The sequence below is a fragment of the Malaclemys terrapin genome, chromosome 10 (genome assembly GCF_027887155.1).
Source record: "Malaclemys terrapin pileata isolate rMalTer1 chromosome 10, rMalTer1.hap1, whole genome shotgun sequence".
Classification (NCBI taxonomy): Eukaryota; Metazoa; Chordata; order Testudines; family Emydidae; genus Malaclemys; species Malaclemys terrapin.
In genome coordinates, this window is record NC_071514.1 from 60,542,599 (window position 1) to 60,559,355 (window position 16,757).

Genomic DNA, 16,757 nt, shown 5'->3' on the forward strand with positions numbered 1-16,757 from the left:
ATGCCATTATCCACCCCAGGCAAGTGCTTTGAAGAAAAACAGATGTTAAAGCTTAAACTTTGTAGCACAAATGCCCTCACTACCTTCATGACCCTGTGTGATATGGAAGTTTGGCAATTGATAACATGTACCACCGCCAGGTTGTTGCACCAGAAGCACCACTAAGCCAACTCAGGTTCCTAAATAAGCACTGCAACTAAAATGGGAAAAAAATTCCAGGAAAGTCATGTCATGTACTACCCCATTTTGTGTCCAGATAGTGGGCCATTTCATCACCTGCCTTGGTAAAACTGCTCAAAGCCTCTTGAAACATCCAAATGGATTTTCAGACCCGCTTCTAATAACCATTCCTCCCTCCATCACAACACCCCATTAAATTGACTAAAAAACTGTTCCCACACCTTAAGTCTTCCTTCATCTCTCTAATAACTGGTATATAATGGTATGGCCTGGTTTTCTTGCTGTTGCCACTGCAAGCCGGGCACAGAATGCCCCAGGGCAACAAACCTGCAGGCAAAATTCAGGTGTCCCATAGTGTACTGCAGGTCTCGTAATGTGAGTTTCTTGGCTCCTACAGTTCTCCTGAGCAATCCCAATAGCTCCTGAAGCTTATCCTGAGGGAGCCGCGATATGCATGCCCTTGTGACCAGCTCGATCCTTAGGTAGGTCAATGTAGTGGAAGGGCCCTCTGCCCATGGACCTCAGCGGTTGGACTCAACAGAGGGTATCTCCTAATGATGTAGTGTGCTCCCCTAGTCCAATAGTCATTTGCTTTCTATGTGCAAATGTGGTAGTTGCCCAGATGAAAGACACACAAAAAATGCAGACTTCTGGTTGCTCTATATGAAAAACTGGCATCAAATTCACTGAAAGTGGAGGAAAGTGCAGCATTAAAATAAACCTTTGTGTGAATGTATTATTTTTGTTTTATGTCCAATACTTTTTTTTTGGCTCCCGAGGACAGCGTTATATCGAGGTAGAGGTGGATTTTTCAAAGAACAGTTTTACACAGAAAAGATCTGTTGAGAGCTATGTTTAGAATCTGCTTTCTTATAAAAAGAAATAGAAAATCAAGGTGCCTTTATTAGGTTCTACTAGGATTTAGTGTTCTAGAGGAAATGTGGTATTTATTCCATTGGGATTTTGTAAATTGCCTCCAGTACACTGAAGTTTTCCCCAAGGCATTTACTGTAAAATAATTAAATCTTCTCTTATATATGTTTTCTGCAATTTAAGTACTTTTAATGCCAAAATGAGACACTTCAAGAATCTTGAGCCCTCATTTGAGTTAATCCTAATAAAACTGTAATATCTGTCAAAAGAAATCTAGTAATAATAACTTGGATACTTAGCTTAAATTTATATGTTAGTTGAAATGCTAAACTTTAAAAATAAAATTAGATAAGTGCAATTTAGTTACATAAATGAAGCAGGCACCTTCTTTTTTTGAGAGAAATGTAGCAATGTAACTATATCCATATAGTTGTACAAAGTGAAAACAAGAGAGTCTTCATCTATATCAGTGCAGTTAACAGTGATAAAAAATTCTTTAATCATGGACAACTTAGAAGAGGTAAGGTGTTGACTGGAAAACCTTTGATATTCTCTGAAAAAAACAGAATCAAGGTAATTTAGACATAATAGATGGGAGAGCTATTAGATTATATAGAATGGGATCCAAATATCAAAATTTTGTAAGCAAGAAAATGAAAGGGATGCTTTCATGTTTATAAATATTTTAATTTAAAAAAGTAAATCTTCTGTCTTGTATTTCTAATACTAGCTAAGGTTATTAAGGCTGAAATAATTTTAATATCTAATACAATTTCCTGCGTGTATGTTGTTCATTTATTTTTTGCATTTTGCTCACCTTGGACAAGATTAAAAGACTAATCCGTTCCATTTTTCTTTATCGTTTCTAGTCAATTTTGTTTTCAGGTTCCTGCAGTAGCACAATATTGCAATAGCCAGACTGCAAACACCAGTTCGACACATTCATATTCAAGAGAGCACTTAAGTACATGTATAAATCCCATTGACTTAAGTGCTACCCTAAATAGGGATACCTTGCTTAATTGTGGCCCTCTGTGGGAATATTTATTTGTTTAAAAACAGTTTACACTTGTTTTTTTTTTTTTTAATTTTTATTTTAAATTAATTTTAGATTTTATATTTTAGTTGGTCTTTGTTTTTATAAGCTTGTTTTTACAAAATCTAAGTTTTGGGCTAAATTTAACCTTATCACATCCCTTTAAGACTTGTAATTGGTGAATCACAAAATGCAAGGATGTTCAATTCAGACAAATATACAAAAGTTGTGTTACTTAACTGAGTCCCATGAGCTGGGAAACTTACAATGATAATAGGTTCTCTCATGAGATTTCCAGTACTTCCTGGTTTTTGCTAAGTTGATTATATCACAGGGATTGTTTTTTTCTCACGGTATTCCAAGTATTTCTGCTTCCTATCCTAGCTGGAACCAATAATTAGAGGTGGTTAATAGTTAAAAAAAATAAGTTTTAAAAAAGAATTTGGTCTGGTCATGACTTTAGGTTTGGAATACTTCTTAATTGTTCAGGGGGGTATCCAAATTCTACATAGGAAACCTATCTAGCATTTTCTTTTGGTGGGAAAAGAATATTATTTAGATTTAGCCTTTGAAAAGTCTGTCTACACAGGACACCATCTGACACACACAACCCTGTCAGAGTTCCTCCTCGATCTGGACATTCCCCAGGCAGTTGTGATTAGAGACTACTTCATGGGGCCCCATGTGCTTTAAGCCTCCTGAGTCTGAACAGAGTTCAGGCACTGCCCCTGGCTTGGGGTCTTTCCACACCCCGAGGGTGCACCTATTCTCCTGTCTAGTATCCCTCCCTGGGAGCTGGGACCCTGCGGTCAAACAGCATAGCTTCTGGGACTAGTGCAGACCCCCTCAGACCCCTCCATAGCCTACACCCTCCCCCCCACCTCCATGACGTAAGAACTCTCTTCTAGAACTCCAGCCATGTGTGTGCTCTGGATTTACAGTTTAACACTTGAGGGGCGCATAATAGTGAAAGCAAACAGACATTCAGGCTTTGCACAGGATTCTTAACACATTTTACTCTTTACTTAGCAGCACAAGAGACACTGCACTAGACAAAATAATAAACCCACCTGTATCCATTTTCCTTGTCTCGGTTTCCTCTGCAGAGTTCCTTGTGCTTAGGCAGAGTCCTCTGGTGTGCCCAGGAGCCATCTCTTCAGAATCATGGAGCCTTTCTAGATCAGCTAGCTTTCTCTGAATTTTGCTGCTTCCTCAGTTAAACCAGACCGTCCTGCCATGAAAGCATGCCCGTGTCTTCCTCTTCTGCCCAAACTTCCAGTCTTGCTCTGCCAATATCTAGTTTCTTTGTTCTGCTGGTGGTGATTTTCCACTCTGTTTCACCAGCTCTCTGCAGAGAAATTTGGTCAAACTGTTTCCTTACTCAGGTGAATTCCATAGTATACCCAGTCAGAGCACAATCATTAAGGTTAATGACTCTTCATTGACCCTGGTCTGGAAGACCCTGTCAGCCAGTGGATTCCAGTTCATATAAAGACATTCCATGATAAAATTACTCCATCAAAACAATTTCATGACATCAACCAGAATTGCTAAGTTTAAAGACAGGTTCCCCAACTTGTCACTCACACTCTTGTCCAAAATCTGTCCTGTTGTGCTCAGTGGGGTTGCATGGGTTATAAATCAATGCAGAAATTGGCCCAATGTATTTTAGTTTTTAAAGTGAATTCAGTTATTATGAAGGCACAGAATTCACAATACTAAAAACCTGAAGTATCTACAATAACTACAAAATTGATGTAGCACAGGCCATATGTCCTCGTACTACCCCTATACTGGGCCTTATTCCCGACATGGGTTGGTCCTTTCAAGAGGTGAAAGGATAGTTTTCTTCATGTCTAGTCAATATTCAGTCCCTCATAAGGTTGCCCAGGCAGATCTAGAGGTAGGAATGTAGAACTAGGCAGAGCATTGACTCAATTTCCCCCAAATCAAAGAATAAAATAAAAACCTAGCTGAATCTTTGCCCAAAACAAAATCTTTGGTTAACTTTTTTCATTAACCTTTTAGAATTTCTGCCCTTTGTGTACCTCTGTACTTCTTGGATTCAGCTGATGTACTTGATATACCACTGCAAGAATTTATTCTCATATATTTCTGACCCAAGCAATACCAAAAGTGCAGGAAACTTAATAAGTAGTAGTTATATTTTGTTCTCAGTCATACCAGTGTCAATCCGAGTAAATCTTTGGCGTCAATGGAACTACTTTGAATTTACACTGGTGTGACCGAGATCAAATCTGTTCCATAATCAGTACTTATGAGATTTTCAGCTTGATTTATCTGCTGTGTTTGTTCAAGCAGCCTCTCTTTTCAGGAAAAGTGGTGTGGGTGGTTGCATTGCCTAAGTTAAAAGCGGGGCTAATTAGGCAGCCTCTGCTTTAGAAATACAGGGGAAAGAGACTGAGAGAGAGCAGCTGCAATAAAGCACAGCAGCATAACTGCTTGAGGGGCCATCATGCATGGAATGCACACAGCCTGCACCAACCTCCCCATATAAAAATGGATATTTATATTTTGGGGGAGGGGAAATCTGTGTTTTGATTTTCTAATATAAGATTGTAAGTGTTCATTGGGGCTCTTTCTGTTTTGAAGTCAAAGGGCAAAAAGTGCCCCTGCTTCACTGTACTTCCACAGTGTTATGGCTTTATTTTCGTTTTGGGATAAAAATACAGGTTTAGTTTGAGTGTTCCAAAACCAGATTCCACTCTCTCTCTCTCTCTCTCTCTTGTAGGCAGGGTGCTGCTGTGCCAGGCAAACCAGGAGGGATCTCCCGTGTACAGTGCCCCCAGTTCACTAGTATACACATCCACAAGTAAGCCAGTGTTACGGCTCTATTTTTGTTTTGTGGCAAAAGCTGATAAATGTGAATTAAGCCCCCAGTAGTTGTTGTTAAGGTAAATGTGATATTTATAAACATGTTTAAGTAATTCTACAGGTAATTCAGCAACTGATTCATTATTTACATCATCATTATTGTAAATAGAAAATATTATACTATTCTACTATACTGGTCAAAACCTCTGTAGTGACACTAATATTTGGAGTCCATTACTGTTGGACACACTAATTTTTGACAAAGTCAAATATTTTCTTTTTTGAATCTGAAATAAGCAAGAAATCAAGAATCTCATACCCTGCCACCACTTGTTTGTGTCAGGATGGGCCTTAGAAATGGAGTCTTCCTTTAAATTGTCTGGGGTGGGGTGAAAAGTATGTAAGCCACTGACAATAAAAGAGAGGCTGTGTGCAAATGGATACTGAATATACAAACAACTGGCCCAATAAAAATAGTTATGTATTGTGCACATGCATCTGTAATGGAAATGTCTCCAAATCCTCTAAAATCCTATAGCAGAAGTGGAAACTATTCTGACAATACTGTGTCTTGTGATGATGAAGATGATGATATCAGTTCTGAATATGATCTGGGTGAAAAAAGGACCTAATGAGAACAGTAGTAGTAATATTGATTGTTTACATTGGTGCTACTACCAAAATGTTCAAGGAAAATAAAACAACCCCCACCATTTAGTGAAATGATCCTTAAAATATCAAATGTATGATTACAAAGTCAACAGGAACTCCTGCTTGTTCTGGTAGACCAGATTCCTCTTTATCTGACTTGTCACAACATGATGAGCAGTAGCATCTTCTATATATTCCTCACCAGTGAGGTCTCCCTATAGAAGATGCTTACCCTTAGCTGTTTGGGGTCATTTTTGTCAGATGGTGTTCATTGCAAAACTGCAAGTGGAAGAGTGACTATTCTGGACACCAGTGCTGCAATGAGGCATCTTTACTATAATAAATCAAATTAAATATTTAGCATTGCTGCTTTAAATTATATACTTCTTTCCAATGCTGAATGGCAGAATATCAGAGTTTTCTCTAGGAAAAAGATGTGTGTGTGTGTGTGGGGGGGGGGAAGTTATGTTGCTGCATCATCACAATTGTGCTGCTGTTTTGTCACTGGCAGCGAACAACACTATCACTATTGCTGCTGCTACTGCTACTACTACAGAAATGTGTACAATAACCCCTAAGCAAGTCCTTACCAATGAATGATAAGGTAATTTAATGTATATGAAGTATTGCAAAATATGGACAAATAGTCCAGAGATCATCTAACCACATTACATTTATACTGGAAAATATCTAATGCTATTTTCCCAAGCAGATTTTTTTCCAACGGTGTTATGCCTTGTGTTATGTTAGAGATGAGAAAGACCTACGATGTCAACTATTCTGTTTCCCTGCTATTAGAAGATTATTCCCTTCAGTACATTGCTAGTGTTTTATCCCATTTTGTTTTAAATGTCCTGAGTAATTGGGCCACATTCATCAGAGAACTATCCAGTACCTAATTCATATCACTGTTAGAAGTTTTCCTGCGATTCACTCCTAATATTCCCTTTCTTAATTTTAGCCCCAAGACTCCAATTTATGCCCATATTCCACCCTAAATAAATCCTCTCTGTGCTTGGTATTTACATCTTTCAAATATTTGCAGTGTTACTAAATCCTAAGTTAGTCATTGCATGGCCAAACTAAGCTCTGTTTTTAGCTCTCAAGATAAATATCTTCAAAGTAACTCATTCAGGAATGGTGTGTCTTGGAAAGATGGTATACTAACAAACTCCTCCTTGTTTTCAATTAGGTTAGATAAGCAAGATACCAGATACCTTTCCCACTTGCCTCCCAATGGCCAGTCTTCAACATAAACCTCCAGAACAGAGATTGCAACTAATCATTTCAGTACAAATCACTATTATTTTGCTGAATCTCCATGCCTGCATGTCACCATATTTGCTTCCCTGTTAGTAGTATTGACAGAACATAGTTTTCCTTACAGGATTATAATTACAGTGCTGTTAAAATTAAATTATTTTAATTACTGTTGTTGTTGCAGTACTTGAAACTTGTTGCATATTTCTAGTAAGCTTTTCTAATAAGGAGAAATAACACACCTTCATTTGTATTGGGTCCTATATTTAAAAAATTAAATACGTAAGGTGTAAATTTAATCTCCAGTACATTACATTAATGTGTGTTTATTTTGGTCAGCAACTCCTATCCTTCTAATCTGGTCCAATTCTATAAAATACTTTCCTGAAAAGAGAATAGACACATCAGTGTTAACCTTAAAGAGGCTAACAATTATATTACTGTCATTCCATGTAGATAGCAGCATTACAATCCTCATCTTTCAATAATCTTTAAGACTTGTGATTTGATCACCCTGTGCTGCTATTTGTTACCATTCTTATAAATGATTAATATTTCAGGATAAATTACAATGATTTTATCCCCCTTAAAATAGTGGAAGTTGCAAATTTGTTATCACATTAAACACTGAAGGAGGACAGTCATCTGAGATTTTCAAAGATGCCAGGGAGAATTAGACATGGTTAATTTTAGTGGAAGTTGGGAATCCATATCCTTTGGGTACTTTGGAAAATCTCAGCTTCCATCTCTAAAAATGCTGTTGTCTTTAAATTTTCCTTTTTAAATTTAAACTTACTTATTGACCTTTGCATTTAGCTATCACAAAAGAATGAAAAGAAAAATGGAGGTAAACTGCCTTTCTCTGAATTTGGTTAAATTTATTCTTCATTTGGTCACTTTGTGAGCTAGCTTGTAGCAAGAGGCAGTACATCTTAGGCTGTCTCTTGAGCAGTCCCACGAGGAAGAGTGAGACTTTTGAGTCACATTCTCCCTCCTAGTGTGCCCGATGCTCCAGGAAGCGTGTGTACCCTTCCAATGATGTAACTACACTGATGGGTGTAAAGGGGGAAAGAATCAAGGTTCTGCCTCCCCCAACCATTCTTACCCACTTGTGCAACGTACTGCAAATCAGTCTGCAGAACCTGCTTCTCCTGCGCACAGGAAGTGATGTATAGCAACTGCCTTATATCTCCTTTACTCCTATAGGTTTGAATACAGGATGGGCCTAAAGCTAGATCTTTTTAGGGCATATAATCATTAAGTGAATCATTTGTAATGGTAATAACATAGCATTCATATCCTAATTTGATCACGTATGCAAACAAAAAGGAATCTGGCCCTATCGCCTCTGCTGGGGATTCCCCCAGCATGGGAGAATCCCTATCAGGAGTACAGTTGTCATAGCTGGCTTCTACACTCCCCTCCAATACCAACCCAGCGCAGTATGTGAGTAAGGGGCAGGAGGAGAAGTAGCCTGAGTGCAGCCGTGGAGGATCCCTTGCCATGATTAGAGCAGTCAAAAGATTGCTGCAACCTAGATTGAGACCAAGCAGAGAATCAGGGAACCATATTGAACTTCTTTGTGGTGCACAGCCTCGCGGCAGCACTGACAGAAACTTGGTGCAGCAGAGAATTTGGTCCTTTGTGACTAATACATTTGAGTCCCTCTTCCTCTCACTCCTCCTCACTTCAGAAAATTAGTGTTTCCAGAGGAGACTTTCATCTCCTTAAAAAGCTTCTACATAATGGAAAATGAGATGCAGAACCCTTTAATCGCCAAATACTAGAGCTGTTCAACAAGCGGAACTGCCTCAAGTTTGGGCCCTAGGAGAGTATTTGATCTTTTGATAACACTGTAGAAAAAAGTGCCTAAGGTAGCCTATAATTGACAGCTGTGTTATTTGTTCCTCATAGACTCTACTATTAGAACTGGGCAAAGACTATAAAAAAAATACAAATATTCATTTGAATTATAAATGAATTCACTTTGTATTCATGCCTCTCTTCCCTACTGTTTCTAATGCGGAAGCTGCCCAATTAGCCTTAAACAGGTTTATATTATGTTTAAAATATGAAAAAAAATATATTGGATATTTTTTGCCCTTGTGTAACCCCCAAGTTAGTGGAGGATGATTCTAAAAAGCGCAAAATTGCCCTAATTCAGGATAAGATCTAGCCAAGTACGCTTATATACGCATATGCACAGACACACACACTAAAAGTGAAGGCTCCGATTTTATCCTATATACGTGATATTTTAAACATAAAAGTAATAAGTTTTAAAAAAATGAAAATAAAATAAATTGTCACCATATTTACTTTGTTAAAATGCATGTAGTTTCATTGAGTTAAAGCATAATCATCATGATCTACAACATCAGCATTAAGAACTCACCAGCGGTGGCCAAACAAAAGGGACAATGACAATCCCAATCCATAGTACAAATTCCAGAAGCTCCTTTAACTGCATGCAGATATGACTGGTATATCATCCTGTGCAACTACCTATCTATCACAGGGAATGAAGTTCCGAAGCACCATTGTTCCTGGAGCAAGTTCAGCATCCCCTTCATTGGAGTTGGTGAACTTTCCACCATATCTATGACCTTTCCACAAGTGAATGAAAGAAATCTCTGGTATTATTGATGACTTTCACAGATATTTTTTGTGTTCTTTGCAGACAGATCATAGAAATGAAGTAGACAGTACACCAGATACGGAAGTGTTAAAATGTTCAAGACAAGGAATTGCATATTGCAAGTGCTCAGTCTTTAGTACAGGTTTCACTGTGTAGTGAATGGAATAGAATAAGTTGCACATTGAAGCCAAAACACAGGGAAGAGGGTGGGAAAACAGTCAGTCTACAGAAAGGAGCAGCAGCTACCAATAGAAAACATTTGTACTCTAGGGAGCAGCCAACTGACATAACCCCTGCATCTACTAAAATTGGCCTGTTAGCTGGGTTGCTGTAGCAAAGATCCCATCCGATAACAGGGGGTGGGATTTTTGAAAGAGCTTAGAGTTGGCCAAACTCTACTCCCATGGAAAACACTCGGAGATAAGCCATTGACTTCAATGGAAGCAAAGTTGGACCAAAGCTGAGTGCTTTTGAAAATCCAACCCAAAAGCTATAAACCATTAAGCTTTGCATTAGTTTCATGTGCATACATAGGAATACCTGGCCAAATTGTGCCCTTTGATGTGCACATGCAGTTCTTGTATTCTCAGCAGGAGCTCTGTACATGCACAAGAGAAGAGTTAGGACTGAAGAGATTGTATATACCACATACCTGGATCTGTAACCACTGAATACCAGACATCCTCCATATTTATCATATGCAGGGCTGGGGAGGGGGGGGGAAAGCCAGTACAAATTACTGGGGCCCGGCTTCCCCCCCACCCCTCGACGGCACTGTTTAGCTGGTCCGCCCTTGCTGGGGGGCCCGAAAAAATGTTTTCACTGGGGCCCGAACCTGCTCTCGGCAGCCCTGATCATATAAATGGTAAATGCTATAAGCTCTTACCTAGAGTGTTGATCTAGGAATACCAGGAGCTCCCTTCCACTTGTTTTGCACTCCCATAAGATAGTTTTGCCATTGACTTCAATGAGAGCGGACCTGGGGACACTATTTCTGTTATATAACATATACTGAATATTGGAATTTTTTCATCATCCATAAGCAAGCTTAAGGGCTCCAAAACGCACATGCCAATTTTCATTTTTGATTAAAAAAATCTTTAACGAAGTGACAGACTTAAAAGAAGCAAAATGATATCAGAATGCAAAAATAATCTATTCATTTATTCTATTTTATCATACTCAAGGGCATTTGAAGTTGGCAGCATATTTTTTAATTGATATATTGATTGCAGTTTTGTGTGGAGTAGTGTAGTGGAATTCAGCAAAAATGATTTAGGTGGTACAAATGCTTATAAATCAGACCCACATTGTTCTTGTTCTTTACGTAATTGTCTGATAAAACTTCCATCAGTTTCTGTAATTAAACTAATGGTCTAAATGAATTTCCAGATCACTAGTTATTCATTCCAATATAGAAAATGTCATTACATTGAGTTCAATTAATAGAAAGAAAGTTTACAGCCCATTGTGTCACTAAAATGGGATTCTTCTATTTTAGCTGTTTTAATTATGAACATTCTTTTTTTCCTCACTTTATTTGCCCCATTTGTGGACTACTTCATTGTTCATTCTTTGTTCAGAATAAAATAAACAGTGTTTAACATTTAATATTAAAACATTTAGTGCCCAATACTCTTAAAGTCCCTGTCCTTAATATAAATATAGGTGGTGTTTTTCAAATTTGTACCTTGTTAGCTTTTTTAAAAAAAAGCAAGATTCAATCAATGCCAAACTACAATCCCATGATATGCCCCAAAACATCTTATTTGTCTTGATCCTTCTTTCACAGAAATACATATGACAGATAAGCAGTCACCAGAGGATACTTTTGTTTTGTGTCAGACAGATATTAAAACAATAAACTATGTTGCCCTGGGATTTTAGCTTACAAGAAACCAGAAAACAACAAGGCAAAGATGAGATGTTTTTGAAAGGTGGGAAGGCAGTTGTTTCAAGAAATTCCCCGGAAACCTTTGGTCCTATGATATTGTTGATAGGAGATATTTTTAATGCTTAAGTTTTCTTAAGTGGATCGTGAAAATGCTTTCCACTACTTTAAAACCTGTCTTGGTGCACTAGAGACTATCTTTTATTCTAAGTTATTCATCAGATTTCAGTAGAGGGAGAAAATCCTAAATTAAAGTCTAAAAAATAAATCAGGTTATAAAAAGCTTCAGTACTGATGATTTTGTTTTGTTTGTGCATTACTCTATTAAAGTGATGTACCATGTCTTTTTTATGTTTTATAGATACATTTTGATTACATTATGTATTTCTATCTATCTTATTTGTTTCTTGACAGAGGCTTTATTGTGAATAGTAAGTGGAGGATCATTAAAACTGGAAACTGCAGGATCCCTGTTGATGCACATAGAACAAATGTGGGGAGTTCCTATTAGTACTAAGGGGAGCTACATGCATAAATCCCATGTGCATGAATGGGAGATTAGGCCACTTTAACTGTAAAGTAAAACTGAACATTAAATGAAACCCAGCTATATCCCAAATCGCCAGTCGGTGTCGTTCACTCGGCACAGAAATAAAATTTAACTAACTTTAAAAGAATATTGATTTTGTGAAATCCTCTTGATATTTCCTGCATCTCTGTTACCATGGGTTGCAGTAGGACCACTGGTATTTATAATGTCTACTTCTGGCATATCTTCCACGACTCAGGAAATACCAAAAAGATTTCACAGGGTTGGGAAAGTCTGAAGAAATTTTAAAAAAGGTAATTTTAAATGTATTTCATGTATGTATGTATGGAATATATGGAGGCATGCCATGCAGAAATTTGGCCTTAATTCAGTTTTCATGTTTTTTTTGCCATTCACATGTAATTACATAATAGTGTACATTGTGATGATGGTTGCATTCCTCTGAGACTTCAAGATTGTTTGGCTTTTGTGCTTTTGAAGCAGATGATCTGTGTATTTGTACTGTTTGTTTTTAAGACATAATTGGCCAAATTCAGGCCAAATTGACTTCATTGGAATGACACCATGACTGAATTTGTCCCACTCTATCTGACATGGTTTTCAGTTGGGAAGAGACTATTCAGTAAGTAGTTGTGGACTGGTGTGTAGATCAAAAAGGATTTAAAGTGGAGCATTACATAATTATGGGTCTACTTTTACTGCCTAAAAGCTAAATTAAAACTACTTCCTGTTCTGATAAAGTAATAGATTATAGCAAATCACTTAATCTAATTTAATAGATATAGTAGTACAGCATTGTATTTTCAATTTTATGTTTTTGTTTGCCTTGTATTGCTCATTCAAACAACAAAAAGACCCTTTGCACATAACTTCTGCAGACCTGCCAAGTTAAACACTATAGGATTGAGATTCATTCTCCCTTGCTAAATGAAATGTTACAAAAATCCTGCCCATAGGGAATTGTCAATACATTTTAGTAGGCAGATCACAAACATCACTTCCACAGTGCCAAAACCTCATTACTGCACATTTAGGAACTAAGGAATCTTTGATGTGTCTCTTGAATTAATTCATTGCATTTATTTATGGCTTGAAAAAATCATCTGGTGGTAACCAGGAATAATGTGAAAAGAACTTAATTCTTTGCATGGGTCATACACTAAAATGCTTCATACTGAGTAAATATGAAAATAAAAATAAAAATGTTTGAACATTGAAAATGTTTGAATAATTCCCTTGTATGATCTGATTCTGTAAATCAAACACTTTCATCAGTTTCAAGTTTCCCAAATGTTTGTATATTTTCCTACATTTTACATTACATTCCCCTGCCACACTTTAACATTTGCAGACAGAGATGTTGGAATTAATCTCTTTTTCAGAATAAGGGTGTCTTTGATATAAAAGTGGTTTTGAATATGGTTTGGCCAATGTTTCAGACCCTGGGGCAGATCCTGAGCTAAGTTACACTATGGTGAATCCGAAGTAACACCACGGATTTCCAAATATATTATTTATAAAACCAACATAAAACTTATTAAATGGAATGAAAATTGCACCCACCTCCCCCAAGAGGGACAGTTGTACTCCAGGACATGGTTCCAGCCCTTGGGGAGGGCAAATGGTGTTTGCATTAATACTTGTTGGCACTATACAAACAGTGTGCTTGGCACTTTACAAAGAAGTATGCAGACAAGGTCTCTGCCCCCAAGATCTTATGGTTTAGATAGGCAACAGAAATAGACACCAGAGCCATTGAGATGAGGCAGGATGGGAAATGATGAAACCAACTGGTTTGACCAGGTGAAGTTCAGCACACCTTCTTAGTGGTTCCACCATTTTTGTTTGGATTTTTTTCTATCTTAAAGGAGTAAAGATTTTCAGTTGTCAAGTGATAACAGTCGCCTGAGGAGAGGACTAAGGAGGAAAGACATTGTGGAAGAAGTCAGTTTTGAGGAGGGCAGGGCCGGCGCTTCCATTTAGGCGACCTAGGTGGTCGCCTAGGGCGCCAGGATTTGGGGGGGTGGCATTTTGCCGCCTTTGGCGGCAATTCGGCGGCAGGGGGTCCTTCCGCGCTCCAGGTCTGCAGCGGCAATTCTGCGGCGGGTCCTTCACTCGCTCCGGGACCCGCCGCCGAAGTGCCCCGAAGACCGGGAACACAGAAGGACCCGCCTCCCGCCGCAGAATTGCCGACGATGACTGGGAGCGCAGAAGGACCCCTGCCTAGGGGCCGCTCCTGGAGGAGGGACTTGGAGGAGGAGAGGGGTGAAGGCATGGCAGACTGAGGCGGGGGGGAGGAGTATCTTTCTTATGGGTTTGATTTCTGTTCCTTTTCTTCTTATGGTGAAAAGTTTTATTCCATATAAATGTAACATATGTTTATTAAAAGAATCAACAGGTGAAAGGAATAAATAATTACAATAAAAATCATGGTTAGAATATTAAATACAGTTAAATTTCTTTGCACATTTAAAGCCAAGTCATGTAACCGTATCTTCTTGAAACTTGATTGTCAGCTCTCATAGGTTATTCGCATTCCTAGTTAGAGATATAATTCTTCACTTACAGGACCTGATTGTCTTTTCACACTAGCTTTACATAGTGGTAAATGTGATAGAGCTGCTACAGATTTACACTGGAGCAAATGAGGCCCATGCTACATACAATTTGGATCCCTGCCTATGAGGATAAAATCTTCTGCTTTGTATTGCCTCTTCGTTTACCATAACAGGGGAGTTTACACCATTGTGCTGTGTGTTGAGTCTCCGGAGGCTGTAAATGCATGTTTACATTTTTGTTTGAGAAATCAATCAGTTCAGCTCATACCATTGTGAAGAACATTTTGCAGAGTGCTTTACTTTGATGTCTACAATCATAATTCTTTGTAATGGCAAAAGGATCCTTAGATTCTCTTGTTTCAGAGTGGTAGCCGTTAGTCTGTATCAGCAAAAAGAACAAGGAGTAATTGTGGCACCTTAGAGACTAACAAATTTATTAGGGCATAAGCTTTCGTGGGCTAAAGCCCACTTCATCAGATGCATGCAGTGGAAAATACAGTAGGAAGATATATACATATCACAGAGAACATGAAAAAATGGGTGTTGCCATACCAACTCTAACCAGACTAATCAATTAAGGTGGGCTATTATCAGCAGGAGAAAAAAAAAACTTTTGTAGTGATAATCAGGATGGCCCATTTCAAACAGTTGACAAGAAGGTGTAAGTAACAGTAGGGAGGAAATTAGCATGGGGAAATAGTTTTTACTTTGTGTAATGACCCATTCACTCCCAGTCCTTATTCAAGCCTAATTTAATGGTGTCCAGTCTGCAAATGAATTCCAGTTCTGCAGTTTCTTGTTGGAGTCTTTTTTTTGTTGAAGAATTGCGACTTTTAGATCTGTAATTGAGTGACCAGGGAGGTTGAAGTGTGATTGGTACAGAGGCACCTTAGTTTTTTGTGAAGTTCAATGTAGACAATACATTGGAGGAAACTGTCGTATCAGATAATGAGGAAAATCCTTACTCAGGTGCAGAGCCTGAATGGCCAGAGCATGTACATAAATGTGAACAGGATTGGGCAGTTTGTCGCTTATAAATTTACAAAATGTTAAAGATCTTTGTGTCCCTTGCATTTTCTGCATGCCAGCTAATTTAAGCAGTGCTTGAAGTTAAAGGAAACCCTTTTCTGTAGATGAGCTGCCAGATTCACCCATGACACCATCCCACACTAATCCTAATAAAACCTATATTAAAAAACAAAAACAACCCCCCAAAATACACCATCTCTCTCACACAGATATAATATGCATGTATACTATATATTCTAATCTTTCATCCCAACTGAGTGACAATGAAGCCTTTATGCTATATCTTTGTGTATTCTGTATGTGATACATATTTTATAGAAAAAAATAGAAATATTTTAGAGAGTTTTAACTTTATCATCTGTCTCTCTGTAAAGCCAGGTACCTTAGTTACTGTGAGTGCAATAATAAAAGCATTCGAACGAGAGAGAAACATAACTAATATTTTTTAGAAACATCTAAAAGATATCAACTAGATTTTCCATACCTAATCATCTCACACTTTTAAGGACCTATATTATTATAAAATAATTATATCATAATTATTATCAGAGCTATATTTTAAACATATTTTATCTCTTCCATTGGAAAGTTGAAAATTTCCTTTTCTAATGGAATAAACCTCCCAATGATTTACCAGATATCCTACCTTAAACTTGTGACTAGTATAGGGATGAATATTGCCCATCCTAAGATTTGGATCTTGGGGCTAAGCAAATTTTTGGGGAAATTTCACATTTGGGAACATTTATCTGGCAGGTTAATTGTTTTTAAAACTGTTGGCCTTTGACACTCTGTTGAAGTATAGAATGGTAGAAGTGCTCCCAGAGAAGATAGATTAGTGAATAGAGTGCACGAGTCAGTTAAAGGTGCATGAATCACTACAGAGAAGCCATTGTACATTGTGGAGCACTGATGTGATATGGTTTCTTTGGTGAATTCCACTTGGGAGAAGGTTGATGGATTGTAAACTAGCTGTAGTTTCTTCTTTAATTTCTTATGTGGACCAAGGCAGATAGGGTTTTAATATTCCAACTTGGATAAGTTGCTTTACTACTATGGCCTAGTGTTTATCGAAGAGAATGGTGCCTTCTTACTAGCTGCAGGGGGAAGAAGGTGCTTTTAAAGACTTAACTGATGCATCGAGCGTGACCTTGAATCTTAGTGGTCAGACTGAAGTAGATGGGGGTGGTGCTTACCAGTTCTACAGAACCAATCAGTTCTTTTGATAAGCAATGCTTTAGTCATTCCTGTATTTA

At 37.9% G+C, this 16,757-nt stretch overlaps 1 protein-coding gene across 30 annotated transcripts in view; it reads left to right on the forward strand.

Moving 5' to 3' along the window:
- RBFOX1 (RNA binding fox-1 homolog 1) overlaps positions 1-16,757 on the forward strand; it is a 2,469,250-nt gene that overhangs the window by 2,367,499 nt on the left and 84,994 nt on the right. For 21 of the 30 annotated variants that reach the window (XM_054041251.1, XM_054041252.1, XM_054041257.1 and 18 more), the window contains one exon: positions 4,842-4,922. The exons of the other annotated variants lie outside the window; for them this stretch is intronic. In XM_054041251.1, the coding sequence (XP_053897226.1) occupies positions 4,842-4,922 (81 nt within the window). The remainder of the gene's footprint in view (positions 1-4,841; positions 4,923-16,757) is intronic. 30 annotated transcript variants of the gene reach the window in all.